The following is an 18,908-nucleotide window of genomic DNA, read 5'->3' on the forward strand; positions in this document are numbered from 1 at the left end:
TAAACAATCACCTCTTTTCTCTACATGTTCCCATTCCTCAACTTTTGGCATGGTCTCTGTATTAACTCTATTCATAGATACAATAATGATCAGGTGTCCATCACCCAGTTTATACTATACATGCGGAATACTTGAAAAAGTGTTAAAATTCCAGCAGACAGGCAATGCATGAAACTCTACTTGCATCTCTAACCAAGATATGAGAAAACACAGACTGAATACTGTGGTGAGTTATAAATGGCACATCTTGGAAACTGACGCTCAGTTAATAGCTGAAGAGATTGATTAATAATATTTGGTTTAATTGAGCTTACTGACCAGGCTCATATCATAGTTTCTTTTCTGGAAGCCAACAAAAATGAAGACAATTAAAAAAAAAAAATCAATAAAACTTTTTTACTTCACTTTTTGTTGGATGTATTAAAGGGTAAAGAGACAGCTTATAAAGGCATTTGTTAAGACAAATTAAGTGGTACAAGTAGTTATACTTAATGTCCTTAGCTTGAGACCTATCTCAAGGAATGCGCACACAGCAAGCTAGTGAAGGAATTAATAAAGGAGGTAATGAATTAAAATTCTACCATCCCATAAAAAAAGCTGAACTTCACACTGGAAGCAAAAGAAAGAAAATGGGAAAGTGGAAAGTGGCAGTAAAGCCATGAGAGTCATTTTGTCATTTACCTGTTATAAAACCTAGACACTGTTGATGACCCAAGGCCACCAGATCCTTAATTTTTTTCTCTCTCTCTGTTAATCAGAAGTCTAACCAGGTCCCTCCAAGCTTTCTCTGGTTTTAATAATGTGTTTCTTTTTCCATCAAATGAGGAAAATAAGAACTTGGAATGCCAGGAATATATCTCCCCTCCTTGGAGAAGTTGAAAAATGGATTGAAGAGTTTTATTGGGAGAAGGAGGAAGGTGACTTGGGTAATATCAGTAAAAATTATTATTTATTCCTGTGCCTACAATTCCTTTTCTCTACTAAGCCTCAGTTTTACACTAAACAATGGGAATAATAACCGTACCTACACCTCATTGATATGTACATGGACTAAATGAGATATGATAAGTGCTTAGCATACTGCTTGACACATAATTATTCAGTAAATTTAACCCACTTTAAACAAATTTTAACTGAATGCTAAATCTGTTACATGCCAAATGCTATATTAGTTATCTACTCTGCTTAGGATACAGAAAGCAGAAGAGAATGTTCTTCCCACCATAACAAGAGAAAAGACCAGATGATCTACAAAATCATAACTTTTCTTGAGTTTACCAGAGAGGTGAGTAAGAAACTGGTTAAGATAACCAGTTTTTCTGGTTATCTTAAAATCCATACAATGACAAGTCTCTCCCAAAGAGTAACAGAATACATAAACTGTTTTGCCTTTGGCAGACTCCTAGAAGAAGTGACCACCACACAAGTGGGCAAGAAGATATCAGCTAAACTTTTAACAAATTCCTAAATGTCAGGAGTAGATTAGTCTTAACAGTTTGGAATAACTCAGAGGCCAGAGACAAAAGGAGTCTGCAATAACTTGCAAGTCAATCTTTATGCCAGCGCCACACTGTTTTGATTACCATAGCTTTATAGTACTCTTTGAAATCAAGAAGTTTACTATAAAGCCTGAGTCTTCCAACTTTGTTCTTTTCAAAATCACTTTTGATTATTTAGAGCACCTTGCATTTCCACAGAATTTAAGGATCAGCTTGTCAATTTCTGCAAAAACTTTCTGCCAACTAGGCAGCTGGGATTGCACTGAATATGTAAATCAAATTGGGAAATATCTTAACAATATTAAGTTCTCCAGCAGATGAACATGGGATGTCTGTCCATTTCTCTAAGTTCTTAATTTCTTCCAACAATGTTTTATAGTTTGCAGAGTGTAAGTTTCATACCTTTTTTGTTAAATGTATTTATATATAAAATTAAACCTAACATATTAGGTTTTATTCTTTTTGAGGTTATTGTAAAATTGTTTTCTTCATTTTCGGAATTGACTGTGAGTTACTTTGCAAAACCTAAACAAAACAAGGAACTGCATGCTTGTATGTTTATAAATTGGGGCTAAAAAATACATTGTGAAATATACAAATCGTGAAATATCTTAGAAATATAAATCCTAAGAAATGCTATAGGTCAGGTGCAGTGGCACAGACCTGTAATCCCACCACTTTGGGAGGCCTAGGCAGGTGGATTGCTCAAGTCCAGGAGCCTGGGCAACATGGCAAAACCCTGCCTCTACAGAAATATAAAACATTAGCCAGGTATGGTGGCACACATCTGTAATCCCAGCTACTTGGGTTGGGAGGGCGGGTGCTAAGGTGGGAGGATAGCTTGATTCTGGGAGGCCAAGGCTGCAGTGAGCCAAGATTATGCCACTACAGTCTAGCCTGGGTTACAGAGCAAGACCTGTCTTTAAAAAAAAAAAAAAAAAAAGGAAAAAAAAAGGCTATAGAAAGGAAGGAAATGACAGGATAGTCTGGCAAGAAAATTTGGTTATGCTCCTTTGCTCTAACCTAGTCAGCAAAACTAAACTTGTATACTTATATCCATTTCTGAGGTAGCTGTTAAACATTTGGCTTCTGACACTGATTTATAACAGTGTTAATAATAGCAAAAAACCTAATTCTTATTCTACATTTCATGAAAAAAATGCTACGTGTTACACACTTCTGATCAGTTTTTCCCATGTCATTCAAAATCCACTGTCATCAGAGATTCCTATCTTTTCCAAGAGGAGGAAGAACTTCATTTCCCCAGGTTACTGATATTGTTGGGATCAGCTTACATTTCCCAGGTAACACATTTTTTTTGTGGAGGTAGGAGACCATACTGTTAATGGAACTTTCTCTCCTCAGAATCTCAGCAAAATATGCAAGAGAACTTCACAGAAAGAAGGAGAGGATATGTGGTATAAAAGGGAGGAAGTGTCAAAGACAGTACAAGATGGTATAAAGACAGAAGTGAGGCAGAGAAAGACTATGAAGAGGGCTGGGGAGGTAGGACCACTGACACAGAGGGATTACACATGGCAGTATGGAAAGCTTTAAGAAAAAGCTCTATAATCTGATCCAGATTATGAAGATACTTTTGCAGTAGGCCTGGACTGTCCAATACAGTAGCTGCCTGTCACATGCAGCTATATAATACATGAAATGTGGCTAGTTCAAATTGAGATATGCTGTAAGTATAAAATATCCCTTAGATTTCAAGATTTAATACAAAAAAAATCTCATTAATAATTTTTCATACTGGTTATATGTTGAAGTAATATTTTGAACATATTAGGTTAAAAATATATTATTAATTTTACCTTTTCACTTTTCTAATATGGCTAAAAGAAAATTTATACATGTGATTCACATTTGTGACTTGCATTATATTTCTATTGTAGACAAAAGAAACATTTACTTTACGAATCACATGTATGTGGGCAATCCCTCCTATAAAGTCAATGTGAAACCTTCATAGTGTAGGACTCACAAATATTTTTTATTAGGGCTAAGAAATGTCTGACAGCAAAAATAGAGGGTAGAGGTTTAGAACTGCACTCATTCTGATCTATCTATCACAGACTAAGGAAAAGTTTACAAATGATTCAGAGAAAACAACTTTGAGTTATGAATCACAAGTATTTTTAGGATTTTAAATAGTGGTCTGTGTTGCTATTTATAAAGCATACATGATATGAAAGTATTTCTTCATATGCACAACTAGCTTCCACAAAACCATTCAACTAAATTAACTTCCCAAAATAGAGGGTTTGAAGACACTTAGGGCTGCTAGTCTTGAAAACAAGTCTATAAACTATTAACCAACTTGTAACGATATTATTGCCCTGATGCCTATTTCCAAAGGGATAAAAGGATAAGGGAGAGAGCACAAGGTCAACAAGGCATGCATCATTCAGTGTCTATTTTTTGTTGTTTTTCTGTTTGTTTAATACTTAGTTCTTCAATATATAAAAGGAAAAACAAGAAGTTCTGAAGTCACATGACAATTATTCCCTATAGACAAAAAATAAAAATATGCCATATTATGCCCTCCTTAGCTGCTGTTGCTGGCACCCACCCACACAAGGGGAATTTGAAAGCAGACTCGCCCACCTGTCATTCGTGCACACCTTCTGGGGGCCTAAGGATGAGCCTACACAGCTTTCTGCTGCTATGACAACCAGTGGCGTCCAAGCATTCTGTCTGACGGCTAGGGATTAGCCTGCCCCACTTGCCACAGGCTGCATACAAGTGCACCATCAGGGAGCCTGGAGATTGACCCGCCCCAACCCACCACCTGCATACATATTCTGCATACTGCTTGTGAGACAGAGGGATAGCCCACTGCTGCTCCTATCATCACCAACACACATTGCCCAGGAGCCCAAGGACCCATCTGCTCACCCAGCATGCTGTTGCCACTGCTGGCACCCAAGTAAACTGCCTGGAGGCCTAAGAATCAACTGTCCAGACTCACTACGCTTGGTGCACAGAACGCTGCCTGGAGCCCTAAGGATCAGCACACACAGCCTGCTGCTGTCAAAGGACTGGTCTCTTCCTGGTGTCCTCATCCCCAGCAAAACTCTACTACAGCCTTCACTAACCACCACAGCCTAAGTCATTGGGAAACTCTCAGACACAAATGACTGATTACAGCCCATAAAATCATACAGAAACCATGCTACTGTAGCCATCCAGAATCACAACCAAAGCGCCTGACCCAAAAGAACAGATATATCTACAGGAAAAAGTATTTCCCCTATGAAAGCCAATCCATAAAATTTGAGGAAGTAGTAGATGCACAGATATCAATGAAAGAACACAAGAGACATAAAAAAGCAAGGAAACATAACACCCTCCAAAAGAATACAATAATTATCCACCAACATTCCAATGAAAAAAAATCTATGAAATGCCTGACAAAGAATTCAAAAATATTAAAGAAGGTCAGTGAGATACAATAGAACATAGATAAATAATACAAGGAAATTAGACAAACAATTCATGACATCAATGAGAAATCCAACAAAGAGTTAGAGATCACGAAGAAGAGCCAAATCAATCCTGGAACTGAAGAATTCAGTGAATGAAACCAACAATGCAATTGAGGGCAACAGTAGACTAGATCAAGCAGAAGAAAGAATTTTTAACTTAAAGACAGAACTTCTGAAATAACCTCATCAGAAAATAAATAAATAGAACAAAGAAAGCCTATGTGAAATAAGGGACATCACAAAGTGACAAATATTTAAATTCTGGGAGTTCCAGAGAAGAGATGGCTAAAGGCACAAAAAAACCTATTTAATGAAATAACAGCTGAAAATGTCCCAAGTCTTGCAAGAGATACAGACATCCAAATATAGGAAGCTCAAAGATTCCCAAACAGATTCAACCCAAAAATGTCTTATCCAAGGCACACTGTAGTCAAACTGCCAAAAGTCAAAGACTAAGAATTCTAAAAAACAGCAAGTGAAAACCTTCAAGTTATATAGAAGGGAATTCCCATCAGATGGGAACAATAATAAAGCTGTTCCCAGACAAGCAAAAACAGGAAATTCATTACTATGAGACTGGACCTACAAGAAATGCTTAAGGAAATCTTACACCTGGAAGTGAAAGGATACTAGCTACCATCATAAAAACACATGGAAGTATAAAGTTCACTGGCAGAACAGACACAAATTAGAGAAAGGAGCCAAATGTTACCACCACAGAAATCCATCAAACCGCAAAGATAAATAGAAAGAAAGAAACAAAAGATATACAAAATAACCAGAAAACAACAAAATGACAGGAATAAGTCCTTTCCTATCAATAATAACCATGAATGTAAATGGGTAAAATTCTCCACTTAAAAGTTATAATTTGTCTGAAGAGATTAATAAACATGACCCAACTATATGTTGCCTATAAGAAACACTTCACCTGTAAAGACGCATATTGCCTAGAAGTAAAAGGATAGAAAAAGATATTCCACACAAGTAGAAACCAAAAGCAAAGCAGTAGTAATTATATGAGATAAAATAGACTTTAAGTAAAAAACTTTTAAAAGGCCTCGGTGTGGTGGCTCACACCTGTAATCCCAACACTTTGGGAGACTGAGGCAGGCAGATCACTTGAGGCCAGAAGTTCGAGACCACCCTGGCCAACATGGTGAAAACCTCATCTCTTCTAAAAATACAAAAATTAGCTGGAAGTAATGGTGTGTGCCTGTAATCCCAGTTATTCAGGAGGGTGAGGCAGGAGAATCACCTGAACCCAGAAGGTGGAGAAGGTGGGGTGGAGGGTATAGTGAGCTAAGACCATGCCACTGCACTCCAGTCTAGGAGACAGAGCCAGACTCTGTCCACAAAAATTTAAAAAAATAAAAGAAAGAAACAAAGAAAGTCATTACATAATGCTAACGAGATCAACTCAGCAAGATGATATAACATTGTAAATATATATATGGACCTAACAAGAGAGCACCAGATATATAAGGCAAATACTATTAGATCTAAAGGGAGACATAGATTCCAATACAATAATAGTTGGGGACTTCAACATCCCACTCTCAGCACTGGACAGATCATCTAGACAGAAAATTAACAAAGAAACATTGGAGTTACACTGCACTGTAAACCAAATGGATCTAACAGACATTACTGGAATACTTTATCCAGCAACTGTAGAATACATTCTCCTCAGCACAACCTAATGAAGCACCTCAAAGGATTAGAAAAGCAAGAACCAAACCCCAAATTAGTAAAAAGAAAGACATAATAAAGATGACAGTGGAACTGAATGAGAGACTAAGAAAATACAAAGAATCAACGAAACAAAGTTTTTTTAAATATAAAAAACAAAATCAATAAACCAGCTAGACTAACCATGGTCAAATCATAGAATTTTCATATGTTGAATCATATTTGCATTCCTAGAATAAACCCCATTTGATCATTTTTTTTAATGTTGAATTTGGTTTGCTAGTATTTTGTTGAAGATTTTTGCAAAAATATGATACATTTATCAACAGAATGAAGGTCAAAACCCACAAAAACATCTCAATAGATACAGAAAAAGCACTTGATAAAGTTCAGTATCTCTTCACGATAAAAACTCTCAACAAATTAGGAATAGAAGAAACAAACCTCAACATAATAAAGGCTATATATGACAAACTCACAGCTAACATTATGCTGAATGGGAAAAGCTTTCCACTTTTCCTGTTAAGAATAGGAACAAAACAACAATGTCCACTTTCACCACTCCTACTGAATGTAGTACTTGAAGTCCTGGACAGACCAACAGGTAAGAGAAATAAAGGGCTGCTAAACTGGAAAAGAAAAGTCAAATTGTATCTTTTTGAAGATGAAATGATCTTATATATAGAAAAACCTAATGACTCCACCAGAAAATCTCTTAGAAGTGATAAAGAAATTCAATAAATTACCAGATACAAAGTCAACCAATAAAACTCAGCATTTCTGTACACCAATAGCACACTCACTGAAAAAAAGAAATATTAAGAAAGCAATCTCATTTATAATAACCATAAAAAATGAAATAAAATACCTAGGAGTAAATCTGACCAAGGAAGGGAAAGCTCTCTACAAGGAAAACTATAAAACACTGATGAAAGAAAACTGGAGAGAATGCAAACAAACCTGAAGACATCGCGTGTGTAGGAATTAGAATAATATTGTTAAAATGACCATACTGCCTAAAGCAATCTAAAGATTCAATGCAATCCCTATCAAAATACCAATGATAATTCTTCATAGAAATAGAAAAAACAATACCAAAATTTGAATGGAGGCTGGGCACGGTGGCTCACATCTGTAACCCCAGCGCTCTGGGAGGCTGAGGCAGGTGGATTACAAGGTCAAGAGATGGAAACCATCCTGGCCAACATGGTGAAAACCCATCTCTACTAAAAAATACAAAAACTGGCTGGGCATGGTGGCACACACCTGTAGTCCCAGCTACTAGGGAGGCTGAGGCAAGAGAATTACTTGAACCCAGGAGGTGGAGGTTGCAGTGAGCCAAGATCGTGCCACTGCACTCCAACCTGGCAACAGAGCAAGACTGTCTCCAAAAAAAAAAAAAAAAAAATTGAATGGAACCACAAAAGACAAAGAATAGTGAAAGTAATACTGAGCAAAAAGAATAAACCTGAAGGTATTACACTACCTCATTTCAAAAAATACTGTAAAGCTGTAGTAAACAAAACAGCATGGTATTGGTGTAAAAACAGACATAAAGACCAATAGAACAGAACGGAGAACCCTATTCTGTTCATGCATTTACAGCCAACTGATTTTCGACAAAGGCACCAAGAACATTGGGGAAAGGATGCCCTCTTCAATAAACGGTGCTGGAAAAACTGGATGTCTATATGCAGAAGAATGAAGCTAGATTCCTATCTCTTATCATATATGAAAATCAACTCAAAATGAATTAATGACTTAAACATAAGACCTGAAACTATAAAACTGTTATGACAGCCCTAGCAAACTAATACCTTATTTCAGTAAATAAGGCTGGTAAGGAAAGATGGAGTTTCAATTTCCTTACCAACATTTCGATTTTAAATTCAACTATAACTGACATGTCATATTTATTCCTACATTCCCCCACTGAACACATTATCTTATACAAACTAGGCAGTCAATATATATTTATAGAATGAATAAAACACACAGGCTTCAAGTTAATTATTTTGCCCAAATGCATGCTTAACAAGACTGATTCTAGGCTGGGTGTGGTGGCTCATACCTCATGTCTCCGAACACTTTGGAAGGCTGAGGCAAGATGATCACTTAAGGCCAAAAGATCAAGACCAGCCTAGGCAACAGAGCAAGAGCCCTCCTCTACAAAAAATAACTTAAAAAAACTTAGCCAGGCATGGTGGCATACACCTGTGGCCCCAGCTCCTCGGGAGGCTGAAGCAAGAGAATTGTTTGAACCCAGGAGTTTGAGGCTACAGCGAGCTAAGATCATGCCACTGCACTCTAGCCTGGGCAACAAAGTGAGACTCTGTCGCAAACCCCACCACCTAAAAAACAGAAAACAAAAAAACCCAAGACTTATTTGATTTATACAACAACAAATATATGTATTGTTGAGACAGGGTCTCATTCTGTTGCCCCGGCTGAAGTGCAGTGGTGTGACTTGGCTCACTGCAGTGTCTGCCTTCCAGGCTCAAACAATCCTCCCACCTCACCCTCCCCAGTAGCTGCGACCACAGGCACATGCTACTATGCCTGGCTAAGTTTTGAATTTTTTGTAGAGATGAGGTTTCCCCATATTGCCTAGGCTGGTCTTGAACTCCTGTACTCAAGCGATCCACCTGCCTCTGCCTCACAAAGTGCTGGGATTACAGGTGTAAGCCACCATGCTCAGGTAACAACATATACTTTTCAAATGATTCTGGATGACACTCTAGAATTTGAGGGAAAAAACTGATACATTTTTCTTTCCCTTTACCAATAAACTTTTAATTGTCCTCGTTAATAACTCACGAAGAAAATTCAGAATAAATTATAAAAAGAAAACAAAATTTCAAAATAAATCATCTAAACTTCTGATAGTGACAAACTCAGGACCTGATTCTGGAAGGATTCTGTATTTTTCACGAGCTGTTCTCACAACCTGGAATGCTTTTTGTGCTCATGAACCTTCCTCTCCCAAGATCCAGCTTCAATCTTTAACTCCTCTTGATGTGCTTTCCCTGTTTACTACAGTTTGGTGATTTTTCCTTTCCTATACCACTATCTCATAACATTTAGCAGTTGGATATATATCACATTTCATCAATTCTAAGATATATCTTTTTTTTTCACATTTTAACATCACTGACATCAGGACGCATCACAATCATGCATATTGTTATTGCTTCCTGCACATGTGTATCAGAAGCACCAGCACCAAAACTGGCAGAAAGGGTGGTCAGTAATGTGGAAGAAAATTCCAGATATCAGAGTAGCGCTACGTAAGTGCAAAGGTGTCTAGAGAATCCAGCAACAAAGATTTTTGGTTATTTTATGTATTCTTTTAAGAAATGCTGCATCATCAAAGTTCTTAATGGCAAAGTGGATGACAATGAATAGGAAAACATCAATATCAGTGGCTGAATCAGAAATTATTAGAGTTGGATTGTGAATATAAAATATTAGGAAAATCTTAACCAATTTATTTTATATTTTTTATATGTGAAGTCGAAATATGATAAAATTTATTTCTAATTAAGAGTTGTTTCAATATGCATAAAATTAAAATTTTAAGGGAAAAACACTGTATCGATGTTTTTTCTAATCTTAGTAATACATAAAATAATGATATATTTCACAATCAAAGGGATTTTCAATTCATTGAAATAGAATACTCTTTTTTTTTTCTAGTCATTCCTGAGAATAAGTAAGTCTTATTAGTTCCACAAGACTATGTAAACTGTTTAAATATTGTTATCCTTCTCTTTTACCCCCAACATCACCAAGATCAGTCCTGGGCACAGAATATTTGTTCAATATCTGTTGACTGGCTGAGACCTGTCAGGTAGAGACAAAGGCTTAATGTCATGGAAAGAGCACAGGACTAGAAACCAGGAGGCACAGATGCTAATGCCAACTCTGGCACTAACTTACTTTAGCTACAACCCTTCTGGGCCTTAGTTACCTTATCTATAAAACAAGAAGGGGCCAGACTAGATTATAGGCTAGACTAGACTAGAGCTCGACTAGACTGCCGAATCAATGTTTAAGGAGTTGACAGTCTTGCGAAACTAATGAGACTTACTTTCAGAAATGATTTTAAATGCTAACATTCCACTTTTTAAAAATGACTTGTGCAGTTCTATCTCTAAGACAGGGGATAAAGCGCTAGTTCTGAGTCCCTATATGTCAAGGACTATAATATAAATTCTGGCTCATCTTGGAAGATAGGAATAAGAACATTTTTGTGGGTATTTTTAATTAAATACAATTAAACATAATAAACCACTTTACAGTTATGGGTATAACAAATTTAAATGAGAGGCACTGGGGTTTACAGGGACAAGGACAACAAGATTTGAGCACAAGTTGGTGGTGTAAAATTACTACAGTTGCTTCAAAAATCTATTTACATAGAATTAACCCATATAGTTAATTCTCAATTACGTAGGTGAGGTTATTCAAGCCCTTTATTTCTGTTTTTCTCTTCCATTTAACTGCTTGTTAACTCATTTTCTATTGAAGAAAATCAATTTAAGATTTTATGATTTGCTATAAACTCTGATAAATTAAAAAATGCCCCAACCATACTCCACATACCATATCTCATGGAGTTCACTGAAACAAGCACTGTTAAGGACACAGCAAGGTACATTAGGAATCTCTGAATCTTCAGACAAGAATCCTTAAATAAAAGCTTCCTTGTACTGACAATACAGGCCCAGAACTGTTCACCTTTCTTTAGTTTTGAAAGGGGATCAGAAATGAAAATGCTACTGGCTTGTATGCTGATTCTGATGAAAAAATGTTATGCAACAAATATAACATAGCTCAGAAGGGAGATTTTTTATTTTAGGAGTCACCTGGTTACAAAAACAAAACAAACTATGAGCACTGGAATCTACTTAATTTTCTCTTTTACTGTTTGGACCAGAGATCTAGTCATCATTCACTAATGGACTGAACAATAAAAACAGAGTACATAATTCACTCAGATTCTTCACTGGATGTCCCAACTGACTGCATTAGAATATACAGCATCTGGAAAGTGAGTCTATAAATCCCCACTTAGGCAGTCAATAACATGTCAATTCAGACATTTTTATAAAAATATGAATTATAAATCTGTTAAAATGAGCTAGAACTAATAAAAGATACTGTGAAAAAAAATTAGAACTAGACAGGTAAGGGGGTACATATGGACTCCATACTCTGTTCAATTTTTTTAAATAAATCTAAAACTATTCACAAATAAAGTCTATACATTTTTAAAAAACAGAATGGAAAACAGAAATTAGGAACACAGAACAACATAGTAAAAGTGGGAACTATAATCTCTTGTTTAACTCTATTTGCCCACATGAAACTGCATCAACCAGTCTAGCATGGGGGGATCTAATCCCCTTTTGTTCTTTTTTCCCCATCCTACCTGAAGTCATTTTCTGTGTCACTTATCAGGTAATGAAATACAGTTTTAAAACATCTGTTATAAGGTTGTTTTATACTAATTACCCTGCAGATTGCTGTGTGACTGGTCACATAGTTACGTACTCTCTCCAAATAAAACACAAACAACTTCAGAGCAAAGGAAGGCATGTAGCACAGTGCCTTTAACACAGCAGTGATAACAACATATAACTAGGTATTTGGGATTTATGGTTTATCAAACTCTACGTGTTCAATATTTGCTAGCTAACTGAAAGGTGATGGGCTACCAACTATTTATGAGGCCTCTAGGGGTTGGGATATGAAGGGCTTTCCTCTCTTTGTATGTCATATAATTTCCTTTTAGTGACTAGATTATAAATTTTTCCTTTCAATTTTGGGTTTTCCACTTAACATGGACAGCAATTTTACAAAACACTATAGGGAGACAGAGTATAAAAATATAAGTTAGCACACACAAAGAAGGAAGATGAGTGGGAAAAGATGGTATTCCTTTTACTCTTCTCTTTCCCATTATGGTCTACATAGTATTACAGAATATGGTTGTATAATATTAGTGGTCTTTTGTAACCAAAGGAAGGACTCAAATTCTTAAAAGTTAAGAAATTCCTAAATATTTACCCCTATCTAAAAATTCAAATCAGGGCCAGAAATGACAATGAAGGTGACACATGCTGGTATCTATCAACATGAGTGTTATGTTGCTGGCATCCCACTAATCCTCCTACCAATAGATCTGCTGATCAGTACAGATGTCAGTAGTGGCTATGAAAGTTTTTTCTAGTGAACAATAACTCTTGTGTTCTTCTACCAAGAATTCAGAGGACTAAAAAAAAGTCATGCCCATATCGTCTCCTTTATCAATTACCAACTTAAGTTTCTGGGCATTCCATACCATGGCTTTAGGACACTAAGTGTGATTTTTGGAGACTCATCAAGAGATGCAGTTCTGGGAGCTCAATAATGACCTACTTATACTCTAACCCCCTGAGGCAGTTTTGGAGGTTCAAATGTCACAGGAAATTGCTTCACAAGCCAATGGCTGTCACACCTTGCTCTATGGCATACCTATTAGAAGTATTAGACATACCTCCATATGTCTAGCCATTATCAATCAAGAAACAGGCCAGCTGGGAAAATAGCCAAAAACCTTCGGTTGGAAAGTTTTCAAGGTAGGCAGGTACTCACTCTGGTTTAGCACTTAATAAAGTATGTTTGGAGCAATAAAAATAATACACTAAAAGTCATCAAAGGGCTATGAATGTTACTGGATTTGTGACATCTTTTAATAACATTATTATTACATTTTCTAAAACCCAAAGCAGTAGAGCCCATAGTTTTGGAGTTGGATCTGCTACTTGCATTTTCAATCCATTTCCCTCCTTCCTGCTCTCATATATGCTCTTTCCTCAAAACAGACCCTAGTTTCTTCCAAGTACCTCCAAAGATAATCCAAACACAATTTTGGATAATCCAGGCACTGTCTATCTTCAGCTTAAAATATTATATTCTCTGTTTTCCTCTCAATTCCAGCTTTAGGTCATCCCAACGTCCTCTTTAACTATGTTACTATGCTCCTCAAAATACTGAGTTGTTGCCTAAATTCTTTTACACCTTCTCTAAACACTGGAAAGACCTGAAAAACCGAGTTGTACACCTGAACTCCCCCTCTTCCAATACACAAGTCATATCCACAAGCCACCTCACCAAATCCAAGTTCGAGCCCCTGATGTTTGAAAGCCCCTGGAGCCACCCTACAAACAGAGCTCCCAATTCTGCCCTATCAACTCCATCCATTGGATAAATATTTATTGGAGTACTACACCACATGTAAAAGGCCACGAGAGCGGTGCTCTTCCTTCAGAGGAAGCTGTTCATCTCTCCTACGTGTTCTCATGCTTTCTATTCCTCATGTAGTCCTTTCACCAACTCATGTGAACACTGTTTCTCAGACTAAAGCCTTCTCTCAATGCTTTAATTCTTAATAACATCTCCATATCCACCTAACTTCCCGCCTCATTATCATTTCTTAACCTGATTTGGATCTCAAACATCCACTGAACAGTATTTTTCTAATTATGGGCTGACAGTCGCTGACAGTGGTCTGTAGTTCCCCACTTACATTCTGACATAGATTTAAGTGTGTGAGATTTAAGTGTGTGTATGACCTCTGAGCAGTGATTCTCAAGCTTTATATGCATCAGAATCACCTGACAAAGTTGTAAATAGACAGTTTGCTGGGCTAAGGGATTTGCATTTCTAAAAAGTTCCCAGGTGATACCCGTGCTGCTGGTCTAGGGACCATACTTTGGAAATCACTGCCTTTGAGAGTCCGATGAAAGGTATGAAAAAATGCACATAAGTACATAACTTTGCAAGTGATTTCAAGGGCTCATGATGGATGCTCATTCTAAGATATTCTCTGCTCTATATTCTGTTCTAAGGAACGTTTAAGATATAGTGTTTCCTGACCTGACAGTAGGATGTGCTCATTTGTGGTACAGGGAAATTCGGTCTGCACAAACACTTCCCAAGAACGAGGTGGGATTGCCTCGTGTATTGGAAAGTCAGTTCTGTCCAATGGACTGCCCTTTTTAGTCTCATGTGGCTCTTTCACAGACATGTGATAATTTTTCTATACTTCTAGCTTAGTTCTCAGAAACAAAAGATTCATCACTTAGTATTCAAAAGGATCTTTGGAATGCCTCAAAAGAAACCCTTTAGGTGAGGAAATGGTCTCGTACAAAGAACATGAACATTGGCTTAAGACAGAACTAGATTGAAATCTTGCCTTTCCTAAAGGTGTGACCACTAAGCTTCAACTTCTTCATTTATAAAACTGGTGCTCTTCAAGGAAAACAATTTTGTTCTCTTCCAGGCAAAATTTATGTGAACCCACTATAGGGAATGAAAGAGGGAGTGGTTTTACTACTTAAAACCAATGATTCTTATTTATGGTAAGGAATTTAAATGCTGGATACAGAGTAAACGTTTTGATTAAGAAAACAAGAAGATTGAACTGAGTTATTTCTAATATGCCTCAAATCTAATATTTATTTATGAATTCTAACTGGCCAGCATATCATTCACTTATATTTTCTATTTATGCTAAATAGTAATTTATTCTTCAATTTAATCCAGTATAAAGGCCTTAAAAAACAATGATACTTTCTTGTATTTTACCCTTCCTTTCTCTACTTCCCTTCCCTCTAGAGTGTCTAACATTCCAACATCCACTAGAAAATGAAATATAAATAACAATCGTAATAAATTATTCTCCTTCCCTTAAATAGGCCCATGTAAAACATACCTTGTCAACACAGAAAAACCTTTTGAAGAAGTTTTCCTTTGTATTTCCTCAACTGATAGCCAAAATCCATTAAATTCATTTTTATTCAATAAGATCTCTCAGGACTTGGCTATCATAGATATAGCTCAATTGTATATGTTTTATTTTTTAAAGATCTATCATATATTCTTTTCTCAGTCTACAAGTCTATTAGTTTATTGCAGGATACTCTTAAGTATCAGTGAATGTGCATCAATGTCTATCAAAATTACCACTGATCTATAAATTGTCTAAGCATCAAGCAATTTCAATTAAACATACCTCTTGTAGAAGACGTGGATCCAGGCAGTCACCATCATCATTAAACATAGACTCCCAGCTCTCCTCAGTCGCAGTACTTCCCTCTGTGTAAGAAGTTTCAGTTGCTTTTGGTTCGATGGATGTTTCCATAGATAATGATTCCCTATTAGGAGTAGATATACCAAATTCTATATCCTCTGAGTCGTCTTGCTCTTTTGTTTTGAACTCTTCAGCAGTTCTTACTTCATGCAATGCTTCTGTTGTATCACCAGTACTACCCAGATCACTGCCCACGGCACTGTTGGAAAGTACTTTTGTCCCATTCAACATACTGAGTTCAGAGTCCAAACAAGTGTTATAATTACTACCAGCAATCTTTTTTATAGGTAAGGAGGAAGCACAATCTGACAAGCTCTCTATCAACTTTCCTGTTGACTCTGTAAAACGAGATGAAATACTCTCTGCATAAATATCTGAGCAAGCAGTCAGGTTGCTGAAATTTTCAGTATCATTCCCACTTCTAGCTACATGAAGAGGGTTTGCATCTGCGCTCATTCCTATAAACTTGGAGAAATTATGTTTATTATTAGAGGTCTCATCAGCTATTCTAACTGCAACTACATAAGGGATGTCAACAGTTACATGATCACTACAGGACATACCTGTAGTGTCCATCATACATGCTTTATTGGTAATGTCAGCTACATTCTTAAATCCATTGTCTCTAGGTGTTTCATGAGCAAAGACAACTGTATCAGGAGGTTCGTGCTTCACATGTAACTCATCAGCAGCGCTGTCATTCTTCTCACATTCTTTAATCATTACTGGACTAACAGTGTCATTTGTGCTCTCTAATTTGCTGACTGTAGTCATTTTATGAGAGACGTGACCCATAGTTTCAGAAATGGAATCTGTATCTTTCTGATCTAAGATGAAACCTGTACTACTGGCTATACTACCTACATTCTCAGCTTCAAAATCTATGCAAGTTTGATCAGAGACACCATCTGGACTTCCAGGAACAGAAGCAGTGGTGATGCCTCCGCTGCTGGACTTCAATATTCCATCTGATGTTTGCATGCCTTGTTGTACAATTCCAGAATCAGCGCTTAGTTTAGTTGGTGCAATCATATTCTCAGGTTTCATTACAGAACTAAAAACTCTAGGAAACTCAGACAGTATCTCCAACACCTTGGCATCGGTTTCAATTCTGCTTTCCAAATCTTTGTCTTCAAATGTTTCCCCATCAGGTTCATGCCTATCGAAGTCACAGAATTCCACATTTTGGAATGGTCTGCTTGGAAACTGAGCCTCACTGATTTCTGAACAGGCCTGTGATAGAAGTATACTCCCATGCCCTGTCACATCTGTAGTTTTGACTTCCAAACACTCCCCCTTCTTTGGTTTAAAATGTCTCTGTAAAGATGCATTAGGTATAACCCCAGCATTTGGGGCTCCCTGCTGATGTCCTTGGGATAATACTTCTTTGGATTCAGTGGTTCCTCTCTTAGAACAAATGCTATTTGTTTTTTGAAGGCATGTATCCTTTCTTAATTTTGTTGAAGATTTCTTTCCTTCTCTACAGTTATGCTTTCTGTCAGGATTGATACTTAGTCTTGGAGCCTCTGGTTTGTCTCTAAAGACTTCTTTATGGGAGGGAGAACTTTCTTTTTGCTTTTCTTTCACCACAGAGTTAGGTGAACCACAGCTTTCTTCTTCATCACCCGTCTTAAGGAGTACTGCACCCCTTCGAGCTTTTGGTACATAAAGTGCCATGTCAGGCCTTCTGGCTCGAACTCTGCATCTCTCTGCTTCTTGCTGCATGGCACCACCACAATCTGCAAGAGAAGAACGATTTAATTATCAGACACTAATTACAATGTATTGAGCCAAAAGATTTCCTTTTTTGTTTTCGAGACACAGTCTCACTCTGTTACCCAGGCTGGACTTCCGTGGCGCCACCTGCCTCCGAGGCTCAAGCGATCCTTCCACCTTTGCCTCCTGAGTAGCTGGGACCACAGACACATGCCATTATGCCTGGCTGTTTTTTTGTTTTGGGTTTTTTTGTATTTCTGGTAAAGACAGAGTTTCACCCTGTTGCCTAGGCTGGTCTCAAGCCCAGACTCAGCTGAAGGCAATCTACCCTCCTCAGCCTCCCACAGTGCTGGGATTACAGGCATGAGCCACTGTGCCCAGTTTTTTATTTTATTTTATTTTATTTTTTATTGTCCAATATAAATATATACACATATAAAATGATTTTAAGAGTAACTAGACTGTTGTCTAAAAAGTGAAATGACTTTTCAGAGAATGCTTTCTAAAAGATGTTGATTTTGATCTAAGATTTTTTAGAAAAGAGAAAAGTAGTGAAAAAGAACAAAGTATTATTCTATTAATACCATTTAGTAAGTGACTTGCTATGAATTTTCCTTGCTTCCAGCAGTAATAAAACAGATCTGGGTAGGATGAAGAAGGGTAGAAGACCAAGGAAATTGTGACAAGACAATTCACTCTAGTAACTTCCTGACAACCTCCATCATGGTTGCTCAATGGAATTTAACAAGAAGAAATTTAACAAAAGTTAAACAAACCTTTATCTACTATCTACTAAATAGAAGAAAATGTGCTAGGGAATTTCATATTGAGTTATTTATTATTATTATTATTATTATTATTATTTTTTGGAGACAGAGTTTCGCTCTTGTTGCCCAGGCTGGAGTACAATGGTGAGATCTTGGCTCATCGCAACCTCCACCTCCCGGGTTCAAGTGATTCTCCTGCTTCAGCCTCCCAAGTAGCTGGGATTATAGGCATGCGCTACCACGCCTGGCTAATTTTGTATTTTTAGTAGAGATGGGGTTTCTCCATGTTGGTGAGGCTGGTCTCGAACTCCCAACATCAGGTGATCCGCCCGTCTCAGCCTCCCAAAGTGCTGGGATTACAGGAGTGGGCCACCATGCCCAGCCCAAGTTATTCTTTTAATTTTCAAAATAATGCAGTGAAATAGGGATACATTTGTCTAGGGCAAAGAGAATAAGGAGGTTCTATACACAACAGAGAAACACCTACATACATGCAGATGCACCCACTGTTAATATTTCACAACATACATTTCAAAAGAAGGAGATAATGAGAAAGCAGAGAGGAAAAAAGGTTAATGAATCCTGTCCACTCCATTCCAGA

The 18,908-nt window shown here is 37.2% G+C and overlaps 1 protein-coding gene across 1 annotated transcript in view; it reads right to left on the reverse strand.

Moving 5' to 3' along the window:
- The window catches only part of R3HCC1L (R3H domain and coiled-coil containing 1 like), a 101,511-nt gene that overhangs the window by 13,448 nt on the left and 69,155 nt on the right, over positions 1-18,908 (reverse strand). Inside the window, exon 3 of the mRNA XM_064373996.1 lies at positions 15,747-17,563. Coding sequence (XP_064230066.1) covers positions 15,747-17,549 — 1,803 coding nt within the window. The 5' untranslated portion in view covers positions 17,550-17,563. The remainder of the gene's footprint in view (positions 1-15,746; positions 17,564-18,908) is intronic.

Source organism: Aotus nancymaae, unplaced genomic scaffold (genome assembly GCF_030222135.1).
Source record: "Aotus nancymaae isolate 86718 unplaced genomic scaffold, 86718_ANA_hifiasm-v0.15.2.pri h1tg000010l, whole genome shotgun sequence".
Lineage (NCBI taxonomy): Eukaryota > Metazoa > Chordata > Mammalia > Primates > Aotidae > Aotus > Aotus nancymaae.